At 43.0% G+C, this 15,905-nt stretch overlaps 1 protein-coding gene and 1 long non-coding RNA gene across 14 annotated transcripts; one reads left to right on the top strand and one right to left on the bottom strand.

Annotated features, from left to right (window-relative positions):
* Nucleotides 1-263: 263 nt before the first annotated feature.
* LOC123180302 (uncharacterized) lies at nt 264-8,276 on the bottom strand. Of its 12 annotated transcripts, XR_006490864.1 has the most exons (12): nt 7,684-8,264; nt 7,391-7,585; nt 6,983-7,054; nt 6,377-6,479; nt 5,908-6,065; nt 5,646-5,740; nt 5,071-5,158; nt 2,749-2,831; nt 1,701-1,783; nt 774-1,598; nt 644-693; nt 264-573 (listed from the first exon to the last, which is right to left on the bottom strand). It is a non-coding gene; the product is annotated as an uncharacterized lncRNA (long non-coding RNA). The 12 variants fall into 12 exon arrangements; XR_006490865.1 differs by lacking the exon at nt 7,391-7,585 and having other exon boundaries at nt 6,377-6,662; XR_006490861.1 differs by having other exon boundaries at nt 7,391-8,260.
* Nucleotides 8,277-8,399: 123 nt separating this feature from the next.
* Nucleotides 8,400-13,731, top strand: LOC123180301 (RNA polymerase II-associated protein 3). 2 transcript variants are annotated; one of them, XM_044592320.1, is made up of 11 exons: nt 8,400-8,793; nt 9,164-9,247; nt 9,364-9,488; nt 9,768-9,889; nt 10,005-10,087; nt 10,262-10,369; nt 10,588-10,701; nt 11,408-11,572; nt 11,656-11,750; nt 11,857-11,954; nt 13,324-13,731. In XM_044592320.1, the coding sequence occupies exons 2-11, from the start codon at nt 9,164-9,166 to the stop codon at nt 13,452-13,454; spliced, it is 1,125 nt and encodes a 374-aa protein (XP_044448255.1). In that variant the 5' UTR covers nt 8,400-8,793; the 3' UTR covers nt 13,455-13,731. The 2 variants fall into 2 exon arrangements, with proteins under 2 accessions (XP_044448255.1, XP_044448254.1); XM_044592319.1 differs by having other exon boundaries at nt 8,402-8,793; nt 11,387-11,572.
* The last annotated feature ends 2,174 nt before the right edge of the window (nt 13,732-15,905 follow it).

Below are 15,905 nucleotides of genomic sequence, written 5' to 3'. Positions count from 1 at the left end.
GGTACTTTCTTGTAATTATAGGTAGGCATAGGTAGGTTCTTTCTTCTTACCTTTTGTACATAGTTCCTTCTGTTTGTGCAGTTCCCTCTGATTTTAATAAAGGGCCGTGGGGCTTTGCCTCACAGTAAAAATTCAAAAAAATTGCCAACTTCTTGTAAAAATATTAGGGAGAGAGGACCCTACTGCCAGGAGCAGCGGCGGTAGGATTTCACAGCTTACCGTCAGGTACCCTAGCGGTAGGCTGCCTACCGCCGCGGGAGGTGGCGGTAGGCTGTGAAATCCTACCGCAAAAACACCTGCATTTTCTGTCACAGCAAGCTGGCGCTCGCGCAGGCCTGTCACACCCTACCGCTGAGGGAGGTGGCGGTAATGTTAGCTAACCTACCACCATCTGCCTCGGCGATAGAGGAGTTACGACACGTCAGGCTGCAACCGGTAGTTTGACGGAGGCTGCCATTACCCTACCATCGTGGTCTCCGACGGTAGCTTGTTCAACCCTACCATCGTGGTCTCCGACGGTAGCTTGTTCAACCCTACCATCATGGGCCCTCGCGGTAGCGAAAGGGTCAGATCCTGAAATGATTTCGAACTGGGGTCAGATTTGACTAAACTAAGGCAAAAGGATCAAAACACGAAATTTAACCTCATGTTGATTCAAAGAGAAGAGGGGTTGGCACATGGGAGCGCGCGGTCCTGCCACCGGAAAAAATATAAATTAGCTTTTTTTAACACAGTACAGACACAAGCGCTCATACATACGTGCATACGCTCACCTCTATGAACACACACGCACACCCTATCCCTATGAGCATTTTTGAGAAACTGAGCCGGCATATCATCTTGAGATTTACGAAGTTACTGTAGGCGCCTCATCGTCGACGGGAACATCTCCTGCCACTGAAAGTGTATCGCCGGAAATCCTGAAATAAGAAAGTATATCATTTTAAGATTTACGAAGTCATCATAGGCGCCTCGTCGTCGACGGAAACGTCTACTCCCACTGAAAGCGTATCGTCGGAAATCCTGAAATAAGAAACTGAGTCAGTGTATTATCTTGAGATTTACGAAGTCACCATAGACGCCTCGTCGTCGACGGGACGTCTCCTCCCACTGAAAGCGCATCGCCAAAAATTCTGAAATAAATCCAGGAATAATGCGAGCACCAGGACTTGAACCTGATGAGCTAGGGATACCACAATCCCTCTAACCATGCAACTTAAGTGGGTTCGCAAAAACATTTTAAATTATCAAAGTGTAAAGTTAGTAGTGGCTAAAAATCAAACCCTCTTTTTTTGGACGCGTCTAGCGGGCAAACGTGTGCCTCCCGTATTAGGTAAGGTTCGGTCTCCCTCAATCCAGATTTGGAAAGTAAAGGGTTGACTGCCTCCCACGTTCCCCGTCAACCCACCGTCAACCCAGCTTCTCTCCTCCCAATCTCCCGATCACGTGCTTCACCAAAGCTGACTCTGAGCTGCCCCTCTGCGCCCATTGGCCGCCTCCCTCCTTTCTTCTCTCCCCACCTGTCCCCACACCTTCCTACGCAAAAGGAGGACATAGGCAATGAATCCCTTCCCCTGGTTCCACCCCATCTGAAGGACCTGCAATGGCTAAGCCATTAGAGGTTGAAAACTGAAGAAATTGATCTACAACTCTATAGCCAAAAAAGAGATCAAGAGAAAGAAGTGTGATTTTCTTCTCACCATTGCTCGTTGTGGGTGCAAAATTTCCCCCCGTTGTGTTCGCCCTCATTTCTTTAATCTCCCGCACTGTTTTGTAATGTGCCCTGTTGCAAGAAAAACACAGGGAGAGGGGGAAAAGTTGAGCACCTATAGTGGTTTTTGTAGCTAGGAATAAGCAAATCCTGCCAACTGCTGGTTTTGTTGTACATTCGGAGAAACCCCTCTTGTTTTCATTACATTTGCTTTGGAACCAGAAGTGTAAGCAACAACTTCTAGGGTTTGTTTAAAGAAAAACAGAGTTACACCAACGAGCAACTCCTGTGTTCTCCAGGGTGCTAGAGACTTAATGTGCAAAAAAGGTGCAAGCAACTACTTGAGCACTTTTAAGCAAAAAAAAGTGAGCTGAAGTGAGCAAATCATGTATCCCCTAAAAAACTGTAGGAAGGTCATGAGGTTGTTTAAGCAAATTCAGTGCTACCATTAAGCAAAAATTTGAAGATTTATTGTCATGTACTAACCTGACCACTCTTGTTTTACTTAGATTTGTTTTGGAACAAGAAGTGTGTTAGAAATTAAAAAAGGCATCAACTTATAGGGGTTATTTAGGCAAAACAAGTGTTACCAATGAGAAAAATCCTTGTGTGCTTATGGGTGCTAGAAAACTTTATGTGCAGAAATAAAAAGATTGTGAGCAACTACTTGAGAAATTTTAAGCAAGAAATTGGGTTGAAGTAAGCAACTCATGCACCCCTTAAAAAATTGTAGGCAAGTAGTGAGGTGTTAGCAAATCCAGTGCTACCATTAAGCAAAAATTATGTAGATTTTGTTGACATGTACTAACCCGCTAGGCTCTAAAAATAAAATTGTAAGCAAAAGTAGTTGGTTTGTTTAAACAAAAGTCTAGTGCTATCCATTAAGCAAACTTTTGTTGTTTGTTATCACTGCTGGGACTAACTATAGTCAAGTACTGGGGTTCCCTTAGGCAAGTATTAGTGAATTTTTTTGAAAAACACCAGATTATCTAGAAAGTAAAACAACCAAGTCTTTGGAGTAGGGAGTGAGAAATTACCCGAAGTATAGTTGATGGTAGCTGGTAGAGGTTTCCTTGCATGGGCATTACTTTGATAGCTTGATGAGGGTTTTTTAGTGGGTCTTGCGAAAAATACAAAACAAAAATAAAAACACAAAACTTAGTAGATATATGGATGGTGTGTCCTTTTTGGGTGTTTTTGCGTACTATCATGTGAGAGAAAGAAAAGGTACAAAATAATGAGAAATCAGTAGTAGATATATGGATTTTGTGGTTAGGAAGGTGTCAAAACGGGCAAAAATATATGGTTTAACTAAAAGGAACTTATATATGGGATGCAGACGCAACTTGTCAGGTGTCTTTTAGGCAACTCATTGCACCGGTGTAAGCAAATTTGGTCATTTTTAAATGGATGTGTTATATGGCCTACTACTCATGTTTATGGGTATATTTTAAGCAACTATGTAAACAAAACGTTGTGTCAATTTTTGTGGTGCAGACGAAGAAAATAAAAAGATAAAGTTCTGAAAAAAGTAACTTGTATATGCATGGCAAAGAGCAACTCGATGGGTATCTTTTTGGCAACTTACTGTTGTTGTGTAAGCAAGTTGTGTCATTTGTGTGACATGGGGAGAAATAAAAACTAAGGAACCTTGTATATGGATCTAAAACAACTTGTTTGAAATCTTTTAGGCAACATACTGCCACTCTGTAAGGAAGTTGTGAACATTTTGTGACATGGGGAAATAAAAACTAAGGAACCTTGTATATGGATGACAAAGAGCAACTCGATGGGTATCTTTTTGGCAACTTACTGTTGTTGTGTAAGCAAGTTGTGTCATTTGTGTGACGTGGGGAGAAATAAAAACTAAGGAACCTTGTATATGGATCTAAGCAACTTGTCTGGAATCTTTTAGGCAACATACTGCCACTATGTAAGGAAGTTGTGAACATTTTGTGACATGGGGAAATAAAAACTAAGGAACCTTGTATATGGATGACAAAGAGCAACTCGATGGGTATCTTTTTGGCAACTTACTGTTGTTGTGTAAGCAAGTTGTGTCATTTGTGTGACGTGGGGAGAAATAAAAACTAAGGAACCTTGTATATGGATCTAAGCAACTTGTCTGGAATCTTTTAGGCAACATACTGCCACTGTGTAAGGAAGTTGTGAACATTTTGTGACGTGGGAAAATAAAAACGAAGGAACCTTGTATATGGATGACAAAGAGCAACTTGATGGGTATCTTTTAAGCAACTTACTGCCGCTGTGTAAGCAAGTTGTGTCATTTTTGTGACGTGGGAAAAAAATAAAAACTAAGGAACATTTTATATGGATCTAAGACAACTTGTTTGGAACATAAAAATACTCCCTCTATTTCTTTTTACTTCGGATCTAAGATTTGTCTTAAGTCTAACGTAGTAAAGTTTGACTGCGATTGTAGGACAGAATATCCACATTCACAATATAAAATCGATATCATGAGATGCACTATTGAATTAACTTTCATGTTATATATCTCTAGTACCGTAGATGTTGATAATTTTTTATGTAAATTTGGTCAAACTTTATGAAGTTTGACTTAAGACAAATCTTATATGCGAAGTAAAAAAGAAACAGAGGGAGTAGAAAGCAAGCAACTCTACTATTCTTTTTAGGCAACACCAGTGCAACCAACAAGCAAGCCCTCTGCACAAAAAATTGCATCCCGACTCTATTGCTACCTAGACAAAAATATGTGTTCCCTTGAATATGTATGATACAAAGGAAAGCAACTACTGTTGTTCTTTTCAGGAACATCAGTGCAACCAACAAGCAAGTCCCATGCACAGAAAATTTGCATCCTAACTCTTTTTCTATCTAGACAAAAAACATGACTTCCTCTTGAACTTGTATGATACAAACTGGTGGTGGTGTGTGTTTATGCAATATGAACTTGCTAAGTTGCTATGAGTTTCATGCATGCAATTTCCTCCTCAAAAATTTAGGTTCTGATTTGTCTAGACCAAAAACAAGACAAGCAACTGCTTGTGTTCTTTGAGGCAACTTGAGTGCAATCACCAAGCAAAGTCTTGTGTCCAAAAAATGCCTCCTGACTTTCTAGACCAAACATTTGTTCCTTAAAAATATGCGACATACACCTCCCTGGGTGGATGTGTGCAATAAACTATTCTATTTTTGGACAACTTCATTACAATCAACAAAGAGGTCATGTTTCAAATGCAAACAACAATAGTGGGAACAATCGGTTGGCAATTGCAATCCGAATCCCTATGTAGACCCGCACTTGCGTTAACCAGGTAACATGCAAAATGCTGAGATGTAGGCAACATGGTGGTGGCTGGGAAGCAAAAGTTTACCTGGTAGTGGCTTGGGAAGCCTGTTTTCCTGTGAAGCTTCTTGTGCAAGTTTCAGGCAAAATGCCATACAAGGCAAAGTCCTGCCGGGCTGTAGGCAAAATGTATATAAGTTTCAGGACAAAAAATAACTTGTTGGCAAGAAAGGCAAGATTAAACAAGTTTGATACATTTTTGTGGTTGTGCAAAGCTTTACCGGGGGTGGCTGGTGAAGCTTCCAAGTGTGCACAATAACCCCGAGCTTTTGACTTGACATCGTTTTCAGTTTCGACTTGATATAGGATATTTTTGTGGGTTGTACCATGTATGTTGATATGAAAAAGGCTGTGTGACTTGCTTGTGCTAATGGTGTGAATTGCTTGAAAAATGTGTGTGGTGTTGCCTGATCCAGTATGAATATCTATCCTATGTCTGGTGTCGAACTTGCCAATTCAGTTACTTTTGGTAGCCTGCCTTTTGTGTGTGTGGCTTCACTGACAACAAATTTATGCATGATTTGGTTGAGCTAAGTGTATGCTTGCCTAAAAAGTTTCGTGTGTGAAAAACCGAAAAAAAAATGTGGGGTGTTGAATGCTTACTCGCAGCTTGTTGTACTCCCCTGGACCCTTCTTTTCCTTCCTCATGACCTTGAGTATGAGGTCGTCGTCCCAAACGGAAGCCCTTGGAACTGTGCCTGGAATCAGTTCATCCACATCGAGTGAATGAGAGAAAGATATATCAGAAAATAGGATCTGGCAAAAACATGCCGCATAAAATAGGAAATAGGATCCTATTTCAGTGTATCAAATTAGTGGATAACAAGATATCTATAAAAGTTAGGTGATTTAGGCCAGTACTGACCACATGTAGGCCCTGCCAGTCGAGGCATGCGTCGCCAGGAGGAGATTCAACACCACCACCGGTCGATTCAACAGCAAAACCACAGGTCCCCTCTCTCAGCCCTCCCAAAATCTCCAACAAATTCCGCCATGCCCGCCTCTCCCCACATATAGAAAAGACTAGGCAAATCACACACAATAGTAGGCAAGTCACACATAAAACTCCAGCAACCCCATGTAGTTTTTGGCAAGCATATCCTAATTTTCTGTAGTTGCAAGCCACACATATAAAGTGTTTTTTGAGATGGTTTTTTAGGTGGTAGGGAAGTTTTTTGGGATGAATCAAATTTGAGAAAAAAAAAGACTTTTTCACAAATCTGTTTTTGTCCACAATATTTTAAAGGGCAAGTCTCACATAAAACTATAGCAAGCACCGCACAGTGGTCAAGCAAATCCTGATGTGATTTCAGTTATAAATTTTCTCTACGCACCTTTGTTTGCTGCTCTTCAATGACAGGAGATGAATTAGCATCGGGGTTAACTATTGGGGATCTTGTTGAACGCCCTTTTTGCTTTTCCCAGCCATTTTTTTGCCTGTGAAAAACATTTCAGACAGAAAAATGGGGCAAGTATTGCATTGTTTTGAGGCAAAACGTGATAAAGCGAAAAAAATACTGGAAATTCAAATACAGCCCCACTTGCAGTGAAAAAAAGCAGATTTGTTCTCCCCTTCCTCTTACTATCCAAATGATACTGGAAATTCATTGTTGCTCTTCCCTGGGACAGCAAACCATAGAAACGATAATGGTCTCGAGATGGATGCAGCTGCGGCACTTCTCAGCGACATATGCAACGGAAACAATCACATTCTCTAGTACAACAAGATACAACAAGACATCATGCCAGCAATGCTTTCCTTGGCTGACCAACTATGGATTGGAGATGACAAAAACGCTTCTCGCGGAATCAAGGTGACCAATTCAAATCACCCCTGCCCCGCTAGCGACAAACTCTCACCGAACAAAAATCACGTCAAAAAATCGGGATGAATCTGCATCAGCTACTTCAAGAAACGATAGGGAGGGCGGGGGACTCACCCTGCGTGAGGCGCAGGGTCGATCCTTTGGATGCTCTGCCTCCTCCTCTGGATGGACTCATCCTTCGAGAAACTAACAAGTTTTGAACCATATCAGGCAACCAGCTAACAAAATCGTTAGGCAAGCTTTGTGCAGATATACAAAAACATTAGGCAAGCTGTGGGTAGATATGAAAGTAGGCTAGTTCATATCTCCATGAGCGCATTGGTGTGCAACAAAGTTTCTGGGTTCTGAGTAATCAAAATTTCCATCAAGTTTTTGTAGCACCTCTATGAGATGGCAAAACTAACGAACATTTCAGGCAACTACAAATCAATAGTTAGGCAAGTTTTTGTACAACAACAAAATACACGCTTTGTGGGAAAGGATCTACCAACTATCGTACGGCAAACTCTGACGAACTCATACCACATCTTCCTGCAACTCATGCTCACGCCTGCAGCAACTCAACACACGCACTTTGGCAAATCCAAAAACTGGTTCACAACGCCTCAATCTGTGGACGAAGAGCGGGAGGGGAATCTACAGTGAGGTACTGCACCGTAACCTCGCTGCGCTTCTCGCCGTCGTCCACAAATTAAAGACCCACATGCCCCAAAAAACCTGCGGGGAACCAACATCAACTCTCCAATACGCCCCCATATCCGACGATTCGAGTGCAGGAAGTCGCATGCGTGCGTTATTGGGCTCAAGATGCTGACCGGCGATTTGCTGGACCGCTGACGAGGGCGCTACAGGCGAGATGTTCGTGTTGCACGGATGCGCGGGTCCCTCCTCAATCCCTGGCTCCTGGACGAAAGCGGCGCACAGAGGAGCAGCGCCGCCCAGACCCCTCCTCTCCCCTACCTCCGTCTGGTGGTCAACACGCACGGATGGCTCTTTTGCCCCTCTCTCTCTCTCTCTGCAGAGTGGTCTTTCTCCTTCCTTTTCTCCCCACGCCTCCCAAATCCGCTAGTAATCTCCGGAAGCTCGGCCACGGAATCGATGAATGCGGTGGTGGATTTGGAAGAAGAAGCTGCCATGGTCGCATGCTCGTAGCCGCAGACGAGATGGGTGTGCTTGGTGTGACGCGCGTCGGCGGGAGGAGCGGGGCAACGGAGCGCGGAGCCGGTAGGAGGAGCGGGGCGGCGGCGGCGTGGTCTGGGGGAGGAGCGAGGCGGCGGCCGCGTATCAATATCAGGGAGGAAGCGTCAGGCTTGAGTAGAGTGGTTGAGTGGATTGCGGGAGACTTGTCGATAGTGCGTCTGTAACTCTGTAGATATTTCGCTCCACTGCCCCGACCGTGCAGCACCTGGTGATTGGATCCCAATCCGACGGCTTGGAAGGGTGTGTGCTCGGGATGTCTAAAGAGCAAAGCTTTGCTATTAAGAATTTAGGCTTTTTTTTTCCCGTCGGCTGGACCTAACCATGTGCCGCAGAATGGTTCGAGCTCGACCGAGCCGGCCCAAAGCCTGCCCGCTTCCTCTTCCAAGAAACGCCAGCGCCGCCGCCTCCCTCGACGCCGGCCTCCAATCCAATCACCCCTCCCCTAATCCAGCAGAGAGGCTTCTCTGCCTGACCTCGCGCCTCGCTCGGTAGAGAGACAGAGCGCCCGGCTCACCGCGCCGACTCGCCGCTGCGCTGCCCCCGCCCACCGCCTCGGCCGCGTCGCCCCGCTTACGCTGCGCCTCCGAGCCGCCCCCGCCTCTGCTGGACTGCTGCGTCAGGCCGGAACCCCGCCCCTGTCGTCTCGCCTCCGCTGCACCGCCAAGGGGGCCTGCTGGTCGAGCTCGCCCACGCGTCCCACTCTCGTCGCGCCGCTGCTCCAAGAGGTGATTGATTTCCCCAGGACCCCCGTCAAACAGTAGCCTAGCATGCTTAGAACCCCTAGGTGATTTTCCCAATTTTCATTTCTTAGAGCTTGACTTGATGCATTTTCTTACCAATCTCATGTTATACAAACAACAAGATGAAGATGTTACGCGTAGTTTTATCTCCTTTGTTACATCATTAAGAACCGAGGTCAAATTCTGAAATAATGCTAATACAGTCGAACCATTTGTTTTGTAATCTTTGGCTTGCTTGCTTGAATCCTAGCTCCACCACTGTAAAAATCCTAGATTGTGCTTGCTCGAACTGCTCTCATCTTTCCTCTTGGGTGCATTATCGAATCTAACCATATCCATCTTGTTGTCATTAAAGATGGCTGGTCGGTACAATCGCACAAACTACTCTTCCTACCTGAACGACGAACCAATGCCTGACGCCACTTCAGAAAAGGAACAGGTATGTATATATGCATCCCAATGCATACCCTTGTGATGATTTTTCGACTGCTGTGTTGAGAGGCCGAGACCAGTTCCGTGAACCTATACGTGTTGTTTCTGTGGTTGTGTTTGCAGGGTAATGAGTACTTCAAGCAGAAGAAGTTTGCTGAAGCAGTTGAGTGCTACTCGAGAAGTATCGCATTGTCGCCGACGGCTGTTGCCTTTGCCAATCGAGCTATGGCGTATCTTAAACTAAGAAGGCAAGTTCCTACACTAGAACCATGCTTGTGTTTGCTAGGCTGTGGCACTTACTGGTTTGATTGTGCTAGTAGCTGCAATTGATTTACTATAGTACACCTTATTTGTGGCTGTAACCATAATTCTGGTTGATGGATAGATCAAGTGAAACTTTCAGACTGTTGATATTCTTCTTTGCTATTTGTGCTAATATCTCGTGTTTTCCCTGTTGTGGAACTTGAGAGCCATGTTTTACGACCACTATCTGGTTTAGTCTTACGTTTTTATCTGGAACTTAATAGATTTGAAGAGGCAGAGAATGATTGCACTGAGGCTCTGAATCTGGATGACCGTTATGTTAAAGCATACTCACGCAGAATTACTGCAAGGAAAGGACTTGGGAAGCTTAAGGAAGCAATGGATGGTATTCTGCGTTTTAACCCTTCTTGATTTTCCTTTTGACAGTGCTTTCCTTGTAAGCTTAATTCTTGTCTGCGTGAACATTGACAACTATTGTACATTACTTATTTGCATAACAGATGCTGAATTTGCTGTAAGTGTCGATGCTAACAATCCAGAATTGAGGAAACAATATTCTGAGATAAAGGCACTACTCATGGAGGTGAGCAGCTGTTTACTTCAATTTTCATCTGATGTGTTACCATTAGTGTTCGCATCCAAGCTCTTCGGTCAAATTTTCTGTTCATTACTTATGTATCCACATTCAGTCTTAGACGTTGTATTAAAGAGATGCCCCCTTTCATTGCTTGTAATAACGAGTTTATTACTTCTGCAGAAAATGGCCAAGAGAAGTTCAGTTCAAGCTAAGCATACAATTTCTGAATTTGATAAAGCTGGAGATAGAAAAAATATCACTTCTCATGCACCAAGTGATCCCCAGAAGGTAGGTTATAGTGTTCTATTGCATGACATGCTGTGTCTTTCCCTTTATAAGAAGTAAAGTTTTCGTAACATGCTTTGACAGATTAATATAATTCATGCACATGGCTCTGCGATTTTGAATTAGCCCTCTGTTCTGTTTCTTGTAGAGCTGGTTACATTCCACCTGAGGTCTATTCAGCAAACATGTTTGGGTTTGTAATGTCTGATTTAATTCTACAGGACAGTTTCATGGAAGTTGATTTGCCTGGGAGAGCTGCGGCTGGGATCAGAGAATTATCAGGTGGTGTGTCCAAAGGAGGATCTGGTGTAAGCCTCAAAGACAATAGCATGCAGGTGCGGTCTGACTAACATTTCTGACTATCATAAATGCACATGATATTGTGTCCCCTTATATATGAGTTGGCTAAAAATAAGAGATGTATGATTTGTGTGTTGGTACTTATCAGCTTATACCATTGCATAGTTTGCATCGTCAATGATATAACCTGCATAGCATATGAGTTGGTCTCCTTGTTCATGCATTTTGCTGAAATATAGTATTTGATCCTTATGGATATATGAAAAAACTGGTTCATGTATCTGAAGTTCTCAAAATCCATCAAAGCTTGGTAGCTGGACTGGCTTCCAGTAGCTAACATGTCTATTCAAGCAGAGGAAAGTCTGCCCACTGGGCAAGTTTACTCTTTTTAATTCGGATGTTGATTCTGTGGTGGAGCAGAGTGTTTGGGTGGTTGGAAAACCATGAAGGAGCAGGCAGAGGGCGAGCCCTCCCTAGCCATTGAAGTAATACTTGAAGTTCTGCGTATAGGAGCACATTTATGTTCTACTCCCTCCGTAAAGAAATATAGGAGTGTTTAGATTACTAAAGTAGTGATCTAAACGCTCTTATATTTCTTTACAGAGGGAGTACTATTTTAGTGCAAATGTGATGTAAAGTACTGATTTTGCACACTTCTTTGGGGAATTTGAAGTAGTGTTGCTTCTTCCTGTTACATTTCAATTCTTTAATTTAATGCAGCAATCTCGAGATGCTAAACAGAAACCTGGGCCAGAAATATCAGTGCAAGAGCTTGCATCACGTGCTGCTTCACGATATATATCCAGCACTGTAAAAAGTGTGAAGACACCAAAGACAGCTTATGATTTTGAGGTTTCTTGGAGAGCTATCTCTGACGACCTTACCCAGCAAATACAATTGTTAAAGGTTTATTCTCAGCCTCTTTTTGGTGTCTTAAATTAATCGTCATATGTACATTTCTAATTGTCACTTTCTTGTTACGTGATCAGTCAATTCGACCAGAGAGACTTCCAGAGATTTTTAAGGATGCACTTTCATCAGCTTTTCTGATTGATATCGTGAAGTGCACAGCCTCAATTTTCCGGTGTGCTTGCCTCTTATGTTTTTTTAAAGTGTTTCTTACATTCTCTTGCAGTACTCTCATGACCTGTACTGTTATTACCTATTATTAATTCGTATTATGTACTCAGGGATGATGCAGTGTTAGCAGTTAGCATTTTGGAGAATTTGGCGAAAGTTTCTCGCTTTGACTTGATCATCATGTGCCTCTCACCCATGCATAAATCTGGTATGTTTGAACTTTGCTGCCCTTGCATCCATCGTATGTTTTCCCTTATCATGCCCAGCTGTTTATTATTAGTAGTAGATTGATAGTCCCTCATCCGGCATCCCCCTTGGTATTATTTAAAAATCATGAAAGATTATTTGAATTGCATTTGTCTATACTCCTGTGTTGCTGATGTAGTCTAATCCAATGGTGTGGAGATGGATAATCCAAGTGTTATTAGCCATTAGGTCGACTTCTTAGGTTCTGCCACATCGAGCTTCTAGGTTTTTCCAGTAAGAGTGCAAAATTACATGGCAGCCTTGCTGCTCACGTCGCTAGATTGGCACCGCTGGATGCCAGCAACGTGGGACTGGACCTTCCTACCTCCATGTGCGGCTGCTTTTTATGCGAACCATTCTTGTTCCCCAATCCGTAACATCACGTCCCTCGGTCCCTGTGAACTTGATCTGGAGAGGGGGTGAAACCACCTGGGGGGTGGGGGGTGGAGGGTGGAAAACAAGAAAAGGAAGAGCAAGAGAGCTCTGCCGCCGAGAGCTGAGCCCTGGATGGTGGCACCGTGGCAGATCGAGCGGAGCACCACAGATGTGCCAGGGCAAAGTCATAACGCTGTATCGGGATATTTAAATGGAAGGGAGGTATTTCAGAGCTGGTTTGGCGGGGCCGATGGTGGCCCGGAGGTCCCAGATGAGATGGGGGATGAAGTGGCTTCTCTCAAGCCCTAGACTTTGTAGCTTGTTCCTTTTCTTTTTATTAATAAAAATTGCAGTGGGGTGTTTTGCCCTACTGTGTATAGTAAAATAAAAGAGGCATGGTTAAGTCAGGGTGTGGTGCAGTGTCGAGCGTATAGGCCAGCCAGAGTCTACTCTAGGCATGGTTAAGTTAGGTTGCTACTGTGCACTGCAGATTTCACCGCCAAGCGGTTACCAATCACCACTGCTGCAGACTTGACGATTTGGAGAAAGAGAATATACGGAGAGGTTCAAGAGGGTGAATCATCCGAGCTCAGCAGAGGGTTGCGCACATGTGAACGTGTTGATATGGAAGTAGTATATTTCGACATGCCTATACATAAACCATTCAAATACTATAAATGCTGATAAAAAAAAGTAGCGGGATCATATACGAATGTGCAAAATAACCCAGCTGAAGGCATCTTAGATTGGGGAACACATCTATATTGAGTTGTTGGGAGGCCAATTTTTAAATGAGTAGGCTCCCCTCATCAATTCCAGTGACCTGATGATTTCTTAGAACATTCATTTCAATGAATCTGTGTATTTGGACTTTGTACATACTGGTTTAACTAGTTGCACAGCATCATTTATTTGACAATACTCTATTTGCTTCTGCTTGACTCTTTTCCGGTCAGAACTGCGGAAGATATGGGGTCAAACATTCCTTGTCGAAACTGCAGCACCAAATCAAGTTGAAGCCCTCAGGCGGCTGCAAGCCAAATACGTTCAAGGAGGATGGCATGATGACATGTTCACTATGAGCTAATGATGACTTGATGTGGTTGTAAAGACAGTTCCCTAGAGATCCCTCTTCCCTCTAGTCACCTACTACCTCTGTCCCTTAATATAAGATGTTTTTGCAGTTTAAATTGAACTACAAAAACGTTTTATATTAAGGAAGGGAGGGAGTATATTGGAACACCCTTGTAGAATGAATCTTAATTCTAGTTGGAGCAGTGAACCATAGGCGGACTTGCTTCAGAAACATCAATAGAACCATTTGACCGTGAATTATGTTTTTGAGATTTCTTGGAGATTTGTTATTCGAAGGTTACCTGTGCCTGTGCTTTTCTTCCTCGCATGCATTTGTGCACTTTTGTGCTCTGTTAAGTTGTAGGGTTCATGGTGGGTTTCTTTTTCTCTGTTGCTTGTTTTCTTCCTTCCCATGGACAAATTCACCGAACTACGGAAACATTATATACTTTCAAGTGGCTTTTTGCATTGAAGCAGCGAACAATTTTACGACATGAACACTTGTTATTTGCATGATACTTCAGGGAATATATGGGAACGAGCACTTACTGGCTAGAAGACCGTGGTCTGTAGGTCCGTCTTCCTTTCCTTAACTCCACTCCACCAGCTCACGGTGTTTAGATCCGACTCTCCTCCGGCATCGTCGGAGGGAGATGAAGATCTGCGGTCGGGTGAGCACGGGGATGCGCTTTGGCCGACAAGCCAAAGGTCTCGGTCCGTCCGGTCGTTTTGCAGCGGAGCATCTCTAGCAAGGATTTCGAAGCCAACCCGACGGTGCCCTGCTAGCTAGCTGAATCGATCGATTAGGCAGACGAAGGAGCTAGCTAGCTCCTGGATTGATTCGAGCTTCATGCGCTGTATTTGGCTGTTGGCTGCTTCGTATTTGGCCGCTTCGAGCTAGCTAGACGCCCGGCGGTTTCGTATTTGGCCGTTTCCTACACTATTCATCGGTTTCGTAGGAGCGAGCTGGCTGATTATGGACACGAGCAAGAGGAACAAGACATGGAAAAAATATATAAGCGAATTTTTGGTTTTACAGTTTAAGTTTGAGGGGTCTATTCGGCCACAGCTCAAACCGATCCTTCAAACACGTTTTTAGTTCCGAGGTTTAAGATGTCCGCTAGAGATGCTCTAAGAGCATCACCACTGGAGCCCCTATTTCCGTCACAAACGTCCCGGTGAGTTGAGCGGACGCAAAAATGCCACTCAACAGCACCTGACACGTGGCGACTATTTCTCGCATTAAGCGAGATGGGAAGGATCGCTCACTTAAGAGACTACGCTAATCGGGCCGGCCCATTCACTGGAGCGCGGCGGGGATTCGAGCCGTGGTCTCCTGATTTAGAGCAACTATGTCAAGCCACTGGGCTAGCTTTCGGTTCGTGACAGTAGTAGGGCGGATCCTACTCATAGGAAAATAGTCTGGATTTCTCTTTTTTTTTTCTTTTCGTTTTCTTTTGTTTTTTTCTTCTTCAGGTTTTTTATTTGCTTCTTCAGTTTTTTCATTTTGTTTTTTCCTTTTATTTTGTTTCTTTTCTATTTTTCTTTGTTTCTTTTTTTTCTCATTCTACATTCTTACATACATGATCAACATTTTTTCAAATACTTGTTCAATATTTTTCAAACACCCATTCAACACTTTTTATATACATAATCAACATTTTTTAAATACCTGTTCAACATTTTTATATACATAATCAACATTTTTTTAAATACATGTTCAACATTTTTCAAATACTCCTTCACATTTTTCGATACTTACTAGTTCAATATTTTTTATATACTCGTACAATTTTTTTAATACCTATTCAATATTTTTCAAATACTTGTTCAACATTTTTCAAATGCTTGATCAATATTTTTCAAATACTTGGTCAACATTTTTTGAATGCGTCAATAACATTATCCAAATACTTGTTCAATATTTTTTTTCAAATACTTGTTTAACATTTTTCGAATGCTTGATAACATTTTTCAAATACTTGTTCAACATTTTTCAAATACTTATTCAACATTTTTCAAATACTTATTCAACATTTTCCAAATGTTTTTGTAGAGTTTTTTTGTAATATATACATTTAAAATATTTTAAAGCAAAAACAAAAGTACAAACATAAATAAAAACAAAAACAAACGTAAAAACAACAACAGAAAAACAGGTTGTGGCCTTGCTCCCGTGTGGGCCGGACCATATTGCTCGCCCCCTTCAACGAGCCAGGAGTTACACTCGCTGAAGGCGAGGAATAGGGATGGCCCACCTAGCAAATCCGGCCCAAACGCCCGAACTAACCGGCAACCTACATATCCAGCCCATATATGGAGTGGATATGGGACACATAGATGCATCCGTCATGTCGTTTCCGGCCCATTGGACTAACATGTGAGAAGGACGGTGGATTTGGTGTACTGGTCAATTTGATGGAATTTGTGGTGGGTCTAGTCTATCCGATCCAACGTGGCGGTC

The sequence above is a fragment of the Triticum aestivum genome, chromosome 1D (genome assembly GCF_018294505.1).
Source record: "Triticum aestivum cultivar Chinese Spring chromosome 1D, IWGSC CS RefSeq v2.1, whole genome shotgun sequence".
Classification (NCBI taxonomy): Eukaryota; Viridiplantae; Streptophyta; class Magnoliopsida; order Poales; family Poaceae; genus Triticum; species Triticum aestivum.
Note: the sequence above shows the minus strand (reverse complement) of the source record. Positions and strands in the feature narration are given on the sequence as shown.

Bases quoted from the DNA above. Each gene is read 5' to 3' on its own strand.
- LOC123180301 (XM_044592319.1), top strand. From the start codon at position 9,164: ATGGCTGGTCGGTACAATCGCACAAACTACTCTTCCTACCTGAACGAC. The intron at 9,248-9,363 runs GTATGTATATAT...TTGTGTTTGCAG, and splicing joins CCACTTCAGAAAAGGAACAG to GGTAATGAGTACTTCAAGCA. The intron at 10,088-10,261 runs GTGAGCAGCTGT...TTACTTCTGCAG, and splicing joins TAAAGGCACTACTCATGGAG to AAAATGGCCAAGAGAAGTTC.